Source organism: Puntigrus tetrazona, chromosome 25, assembly GCF_018831695.1.
Source record: "Puntigrus tetrazona isolate hp1 chromosome 25, ASM1883169v1, whole genome shotgun sequence".
Taxonomy (NCBI): domain Eukaryota; kingdom Metazoa; phylum Chordata; class Actinopteri; order Cypriniformes; family Cyprinidae; genus Puntigrus; species Puntigrus tetrazona.
The window spans coordinates 12792114-12801233 of NC_056723.1; the positions used below are offsets into that span (position 1 = coordinate 12792114).

The 9120-nt window shown below is 40.3% G+C and overlaps 1 protein-coding gene across 1 annotated transcript; it reads right to left on the minus strand.

Annotated features, from left to right (window-relative positions):
- Window positions 1-889: 889 nt before the first annotated feature.
- Window positions 890-7801, minus strand: tmem276a (transmembrane protein 276a). Its single transcript, XM_043228152.1, has 4 exons — window positions 4624-7801; window positions 3797-3910; window positions 3104-3241; window positions 890-2464 (listed from the first exon to the last, which is right to left on the minus strand). The coding sequence occupies exons 1-4, from the start codon at window positions 4967-4969 to the stop codon at window positions 2223-2225; spliced, it is 840 nt and encodes a 279-aa protein (XP_043084087.1). The 5' UTR covers window positions 4970-7801; the 3' UTR covers window positions 890-2222.
- Window positions 7802-9120: the final 1319 nt, after the last annotated feature.

Below are 9120 nucleotides of genomic sequence, written 5' to 3' on the forward strand. Positions count from 1 at the left end.
GAACGCTTAGCTTGGATGAAGCGAATCCTGAAATGGTCGATGTGGTTTGGACAAGTGAAGCTTTGAGGAGCCAGAAATAAAGTTCTTGACTTCTGTTCCCACAGGCGCAGAAACAGATTTGCATTCGGTCGTAAACATTATCAACGCTTGAAAGGTTAATGTACAGAAACACGGTAAAAATGTAAGCGAACTAGCTGACTTTTTAAGGTAAACCATTAACTATACCATGTTTGTCATAATAAACTTTAAAGTTTATCGCTTATTAATAGTATATATCGGGATTAAGGATATGAAGGGTATGTAGAATACGGTCACAGCCAATAAACAGCCAATAAACTTTCCCCTATTCTTACATTACAATAACATAACAATTCATAATATTCAAGTTTTCATTTAAGATGCCTGCGAAGTCCACTTCGAATGGAACGCACCTTAAATCATTTAGTGACGTATGATATAAAATATCGTTCACTAATCGTTTCTGTTTCGCATGAACTGTCCCTTTAATGCGCACTGATAACGATAAATTACTCGGCGCAATCTGATTGGTTAACGTTGCATACGCAGCCAATGAGATCACGCTTTACATTTAACTTGCTGGTCAAAGAAACCCTCCACCTCCCCAGCTCCACCCGTGTATAATCTTCTACGCGTGATTATTTACGCTAACTTCGCCAAAATAACCAAACATTATTGTCCAGCTCTTTACAGAAAATGCATTTTTACCCGCTTTAGGAACATTGCGACACAATATGACGACCAGCTCACACGTATCACGGGGCTAATTCGTGAGAAATTCGCACGATTTGTCCAAGCCCAGCCAAAAATCTGCCGGAAATAAAAATACACTCAAACCTCACTTCCAATATAATAAAAATTGAATCACGGATGATGAATCGGGTTCATTTTATTAGAAAAAAAGGTCATAAATCATACCATTATTTCTAATTTGTCATAACACTGCAATTGAAAATACCCCTCGATAATGAGGTTGCGCACCAACAGGTTCGTTTTCACAAATTTGCTTGTGCTGTTTGACAATTTTTATTGTAAAAACTAAAAAAATAAAGAAAGAAAACATGTACAGGAAGACACCGAAGACAATGATATTTTTTTTTTTATAGTCGTGCCTTGATCTGTTTTTCTCTTTTCTACTTAGCAGGCAAAGCCGAAACACGAAAACGTTAATCTGTCGTTCTCCGAGACATTTCCATATTAAATCCACCGAGAGACGTAAACAGGAGAAAGGAGGAGAGAAACAGACGGGAAAAGCAAAAAAAAAAAACGGTCAATCGTTAAAAAAAACATCAACGTAATGACAGGCAAAGATAAAGACAGAAAGAGAGCACCGTAAGAGACGCAGACCTTCAGAGCCAGAGAAGATGTCTTTCTGTCTGTCTGTGTTTTGTCTAATCAGCATTTTTGTTTCGTTTTCCAGTAAAAATATCAACCAATACAAGCTATATATTTAGTGTAGATTTCCAAGAATAGGAGAAACATGGGGAGGAAGTACACGCTTTTAGGTCCCACTTTATATTCGGTGGCCTTGACTGCTATGTACTTACTACTTACTTCATATATATATATATATATATATATATATATATATATATATATATATATATATATGTTATAAATGCATAGTTAAGGCCACCTGATACAACGTAGGACCCACTTTTAAAAATATGTATAGAATATACTTGAATGCAATTAGAATGCAGTGTCTTCAAACTCTTTTTTTTTTTTTTTTGCATGACAATTATGATTAAAAATAAAATATATTCAACTCATATCCGGCGCATTACATTTAAGTCGGTCTTAAGTATACGTTCACATGTAATTTCATCATTGCTTCACATTATTTATTCCCTTTGGTTAAAGTGCACTGCCGAATGTAACTCACAAGCATTTATTGGAATATATTTAATATATCTAGTCGGTTTAAAGGAGTTTAAAGTGCACTTTTTAGTTAGTTGTCTCAAAGATTTGAAGTACACTACAGTGCAATCGAGTACTTCCAAATAATGTATAGTTATTTTTTTTTTTTTTTCTGGAAAGTAAGACAGCCATGCTGATCAGCCACGGTTTTTGTTTCAGCTCCAGCAGCGTCTAGCTCAGCTGCTCTCTGGATCGTGATTTGTTCTCGCACTCGGTGCGTGCGCGTGACTGTTTTATTCGAGTCCGTGCTGGCAGACCCACACGGCGCGCGGAGCGTGCGCGAGTCACACCATGCCGTTCTCCTGCCGTGGTTTGTGCGCGACCTGGGGACTGTGCAGGGAGGGCGCCAGGGTGCACAGAAAGCCAGCCAGCAGCGTCAGCCCCAGCCCGCCCCACGCGCTGAACATGGACCAGCCGTATCCGTGACTGATGTCCTCGGGCAGGCTGTACAGGTACCGCGGGTATCGCGAGAGCTCGAAGTTAATGCCGGCCACGCACGTGCACAAGGAAATGATGCAGCAAGTGCCTGTGGAAAAAACCAAAAAACAAAAAACGACGTAATCTTTTAAAAAGAGTATTTGTAATAGAAATATTATACATCGCTCTTTGTTTCTTTAACGCACTTTTAAAAAAAATGTCAGATTTTACGTTTACAATTTTTAATCGGCGCTTTAGCAATCTTTCAGTGCTTTAAAAAGTACGCCTTTTAGTCTAAATCGCACGTAAAGCCTATAACGTTGCATTTCCAGTATAGTTATTCGCACTAAACGTGTGTTAATAATCTCAATCGGACTGAAAGATGAGAATTGTGTGCCGTTTTCAAACCGATATGCTATTCATGAATATGCGCCTGTTTGCACTGACTCCGCCTACTAACGCGTGATTGGGCCAGCCGACATTATAAGACGGGCCTGCTGGCGTGGAAATCACCCAATGAGGTGGCATCTATTTACTAATTCGCATTAAAATGAAAATGCTTTATAAGGCGCCACAAGTACTAATCGATGCTATTTGCAATACGCAGCACGAAACCCTGCTATTTTAACACAGCGTGAATAGAATCCGTTGCTGTTTGCTCCTTAGTGCAGAGAAAATGCTGTTGTTGTTTTGTTTTTTTTTTGGCGGCAGTGCCCTCTGGTGGCGGTTTGAACCCAACGCGTCTCACCTCCCATCAGGAAGAGCAGTCCAGCTACATACTGCATCAGCTCGTTGTGCCTCCAGCATCCCAGCACACCGACGACCCAGCCGAACAGAATGATGGCCACGGCCATACCGATGAAGCCCGCCGTCATCCGCTGCAGATCTGCGGGACAAAACAGAGCCCAAGCACCCGCAGCGCAATCTTAAAAGTGTGTTATTACAGACCGTGCTCACAGTTAACGACATAGTTAACATAAACCAAACATAAACATAAAGAGTCATGTTAATTTCATTTCACATTCTTTCGTTAAATTAACATGTAGTTAAATGTCTGAAGGCATTCGGTAACGTTTTGTTTCAAGGCGCCCTCGTTACGCATTACATCTACTTACTATTGCAATAAATATAGATTATGCATAATTACGCGGACCTAAACCTGAGTATGTTTAGCTAATTAACAAGTGCATAATCGCACTTTAACAAGGGCACCTTAAAATGAACATCAACCGTGTATTCTTTTAAAGCACATTAGTTCCGTTTTAAAACATATTCTTTAATATGCAACGTTGCAATAGATGCATACTTCATGTATTACAGATTTCAATGACACATGACAATAACAAAAAATGCAAATATCTATATTTGATCAGATTTCACTATTAACTTTTTATAGCCACACACACACACACACACACACACACACCACACACACACTTACGGAGAGCATGCCATTCGTCTTGTCTTATAGTCTTGGTGATGTTCACCGGCAGATTCCGTGGGATATTCGCCGAGGAATAGTAATACTTCACCGGCGTGCAGCGCTGAAGCAAACCTGCGGAAATTCACAGAAACGATCTGAAAACCTCGGCCACGGGGCCGAAGATCAAACGAAACACGCAGAGAAGCCGTTCAGACCCATCTAAAACACATTCGTTCTGTTCCTCTTCGATTATGATCGCGAAATATTATAAAAGAAAGAAAGAGAAAGAAACCCATCTCAGCAAACGTCCCCTTTTGGAAACTTCCTTGTGAAATAACAACCATAATGAAAGCTTTTCGCCGTCCAAATATTTCCATCTGGCTACAAAATTATGTTTATGTTTTAGGTGCGCTTCATCAAGCCGATTGCGTTTCTCTCGGACCCCCAAAAGAACGTGAGGATCAATCTTTAAAATCTGCTGAATTTTAATGAGCTGTATTCATCCGTATACCCGAAATCTGCACCTCGTTGCCCCGAAAGACTGTATAGTTGAACACGTTAAGGACGGAAGTCCTTATTTGTGATCTCGAATACACTGTAACAGAAAGGGTTAAGCTCGTTCTCCCTCGTTAAAAGGGCCTCGTGGTCTGTTCAGACCTCGCGTGCGTCTCCGTCTGTTCGAGCTGAAACGTGATGGACGTGCGAGAAGGTGAGCGTGTTCGGTGTTGATGTTAGAGATCAGCACCCTGGATAGCGCCAGACGAACGCATAAACACACTACAGATCCGGGTACCGCTCGCATTCAGCATCATCATCATCATCATCATCAACATCATCATCATCACCTTTAAAAATCAGGTCCTCGTTCTCCAGATCGAAGCCCCCTCGGTGGCATTTCCTCCAGAGTCCGGTCGTGGTGGAGTTGTAGCGGCGGCTGCAGCGCGATTCCATGACGGGCTCGGGGTGCGGGGATCCCCGCGGAGGACTCGCTTCGGGTCGCGTCCGGAGCGGGAGGTTCTGGTTGGAGATGTATATGTATCCCGGGTCGTTTCTCTTGCTGGCGTATTTTTTGCACCGGTCCCGGTGTTTCCGCGCGTCTGTTTCGTACCAGTAGTCCGTGCCGATGGCCATGGTCAAGAGCCCGATGGAGCAGAAGGCCAGGAAGAGCCCCGACGCCGTTAATATCCTCATGATGGCCGCGGACTACCGTCACATCCTCCGCCGAGCCCATATCATCTTAAACCCGACATAACGGGACGATGCGCGTGCTGCTGGAGCTCTAGACAGACATGTTTGCGCCGCTGCTGTTGCTCGCTTGGACTCGGGATGAACGAGGACCAATACCGAGACCGGAGACTGCTGATGAAAGCGCTCCGGATTCGTCAGACGGCAGCTGTTTATGCCGCTGTTTCCATAAAGGATATTCGGTCGAATCTTATAAACGTGTCCGGGTGATATTACACCCTATTTACACACACACACACACATATATATAGTCGTGGCTAAAAATGCACAGTATCATGTTAGACCTTTGAGATTATTATTATTATTATTATTTTTTTATAATTTTTTTTAAAATCTTGACAAATACAAAGGAATATTTACATAGAGCACAAAATTCAATGCACCCAAGACTGAATCTTGTTACATTATTATTAATATTATTATTATTATTATTAATTGATGGTTAAAAATTAGCAGTAGTAATAATGAAATGCAATTAATAACAATAACAGTAGTAAAATATTTCTAAAAAATGTTAATCGTGTACAAATTCAAAATTGGACCTCGCTTTGTAAACAGTTATGTTTGAATCTGCCCCAAACTGTTGTAGTTGTATATATAGAGTAGTCTAACTTCAACGGGGTAGAAAAAAATCGTTCCAGTATGTGGACACATACTGTAAAAGATACTCGTCCTTGCCAGATGATGGAGGTAGAGCATCAGTACGGCAACGTTCAGCACTTGCAAACTGAATATTGGATCAGACGTTAGAGTTAGTTATGACTATCAGACCCTACATGCCCTGAAGATTGATTACTGTGGCACTTCGGTCGTTATTTTTAGCGTCTTTGCTCAGAAAAACCCTCTTACTTTCAAGAACTATTGAACTATTTACGTTTACCCGCGACTCCATGTGTTCTGTTTCGTTTTTGAGAAAGTGCGCATCGCTTAACTGGTTCGTTAAAACTATTTAATTCGATTGTTTTCACACACATGTTAGCACATGGCGCAGTAAAGTCATTTAAAACAACATTATAAAGAATAGGGCCTTATCGAGCAGGCCAAAGATGCAATGCGAAAGAAAAAGTCCCCGGGATAACATAAGATAGAACGAGACGTGATAAGTAGGCAGCTGGGGGAGAAACCAACGTCCAGTCAGGGAATCCCACCTCACCTGACGCGCTTCATCGAATTAATAAAACGTGCAGGATTAATAACGAGCCACATCCTCTTTTGGTGACAGACGCTTGTTAAGATCTGAAACTAAGTGAGGCGAACGCATGTGAAAACAAGGACAAGGCCAGAGACAGTGAGCCTTAAAAGTGCTCTCTTGATGGTGTGGTTGGAGAAACAGAAGAAGTTGCATAAGCTGATGGGCCAGACCAATACACGATACACGTGTAAGACAAATATGGAACTGGACCAGTAAGCAGTGGAAAGATGATCGGAATGTACCCAACATTACAGCGTAATAATCAGAAACAGTTATGAATGCATCATAAAGAGAGAAGAACGTTCCATAACCAACCGTCATTTCTCAGGTGGAAACTCATAACCGTTTCGATCCTGGAAAATATTCAGCGCTTCGTGTTAAATCTTCTCCAGTTTGATCTGGAAAGCTGTTAGCTATGGAAAGTAACGGCATGCTGTCTAATGATAAAAACCAAAATGGGGGGCATCTACGAAGAGAACAACAAAGCACCCAAGACCGAGCCTTGCTTGAAGACCATAGCCGGTGTTAACTCAGCTCGGTTGACCAGTACACGGATATTTTTTTCTGAGGAACTAGGAAATAAAATGTTCTATGTGGAACTTAATGATGTTCTCCTATGACATCATAGCGAAAAACGTTTTTTTTTTTCTAAAGCACTTCGCAACATTTAACAGGTGTTGCCGGCGTTACTGTAAGATTACAAAGAATCTCGCTCGATTTCCAGTACGAATGGTGTCCGCGTATGTTTGTGAAAGACCTGAAGACGACAGAAAGTGAGAAAACCTGTTCAAACACGCGGCTGGTCTGAGTGCGGTGTGGTTATCATGGCTGTAGTGGCTGTAACCTACAGGAAGTTTGTTCACAGAGATAATAACCAAGACGGCCAGCTGTCATCTCATTTGTGTTACGGTCATTCTGTTTGAATCACTCATCATGCCCCGTGGTGTGTGTGTGTGTGTGTGTGTGTGTGTGTGTGTATTAGACACATGGTGTGTAACTTACCTTTTAGAGAGGCATGCTTTTATATTTGTTCGATCATTTTAAAGTTCTTCATTAATTCACAAAATAAGGCCTGAAAAAAATATTTACTTTGTTTTGTTTTGAACAAATTATAGTCCCTTTGGAACAAAAAAAAAGAAAAAAACACTGATTGTCAACCTCAAGTACCTCAGATTAAACTTTTTTGTTGTTCAATTAATGGCTTAGGTTTTTATCATTTTAATCAGTTTGAATTCAGTAGAAATTTCCGATTTGTGTGATTTTGTAATTGTTTAGGGGGGAATGTTGTACATAAATGAATAAAATAAACAAATAAATAAACATCAAAGTTAAAACAAACAATAAAGCGACTTGGTTCCCAATGGTCTCAACATGGTTGAAAACTATCCTAAATTTAAAATCTTTTGGGGTCATTTTTATTCAGTTTTACACACCTGAGGATAATCATGTGGTAAATAGGTTTTTTTCTGTTAGTTTGTGTTCCTGTCCAGTCTTTAGTTTGCTTTTGAGTCAAGTTTTAGTCATGTCAAGCCTAGTTCTGTTCTGGGATTTTGTATATATTCTTCTCTTTTCACAATTTTTCACTCTCTAAATAAATCTTCACTCTGGTTCATTCGCGCCTGCCTCTAGTGGATATTCACGACAAAATACGTTTGCCACCCACAGTTGATTTTGATATTCTAGGTATTATCAAACGACCAGAATTCTGAGAATGCAGCAGACCTATAACGTAAAAAGAGCTCGCTCAAGCATTGAGGAGCTAAAACATTCATGGCTTTATAAGTAATTAAACAAGATTTTGAAATCTATCCGATGTTTGATAGGGAGCCATTGCAGTGTTGACAGAACCGGGCTAATGTGATCATACTTCCTAGTTCTAGCTGCTGCGTTTTGGATTAGCTGAAGTTTGTTTATTGAGCGTGCAGAACAACCACCCAATAAAGCATTACAATAGTCTCACCTACAGGTCATAAACGCATGAATTAACATTTATGCATTTGACGTTGAGAGCATAGGTATGTTTGAGATAAACATAGATATGTTTTTGAGATGCAAAAACACAATTTTACAAATGCTAGAAACATTGCTTTCAAAGGAAAGACTGCTATGAAACAGCACACTTAGGTTCCTAACTGATGACGAAGAATTAACAGAGCAGCCATCAAGTGTTAGACTGTGTTCTAGGTTATTACATGTGGGCTGTTTAGGTCCAATAATTGGCACATATGCATTACGTTTCTCATTTTGTGTGTTTCACTGGAATGTGAAGAAATATAGAGCTGGGTATCATTAGCATAAAAGTGAAAGCTAACACCATGTCTCCTGATAATATCTCTCAGAGGTAACATATAAATGACCATAGTACTGAGCCTTGAGGTACTCCATATTTCACTCTTGATCGATACCTCCTCATTTACTGCCATGAACCGATGGTGGTCAGATACCATGCTAAGGCACTTCCACTAACAGTTTTCATGTCTGTTCAAGAGAATGTTGTGGTCAATAGTGTCTAAAGCGGCGCTAAGATCCAACAACACAAGAGATACAACCATGATCAGATGATAGAAGCAGGTCATTCGTAACTCTAATGAGTGAAGTCTCGGTACTATGGTACAGTCTTCCTTACTGGAAATCCTCACAGATACCAAGGAATACAGTTGTGAGGATACTACCTTTTCAAGTTTCTCTGACAGAAAAGGGAGATTCGAGATTAGTCTGTAATTTGGGGTCAAGATGTCTCTTTTTTACAAGAGGCCTAACAACAGCCAATTTCATAAAGTCATTACTGCTGTGATCTTAGGTAATGTCAGCACCTGCTGATGCTTTATTTTTCATTATTTTAGTCACTGTATTGAGAAAATACCTGGGATTGTGTTTGTTTTCTTCTAAAAGAGACAAAAAATAA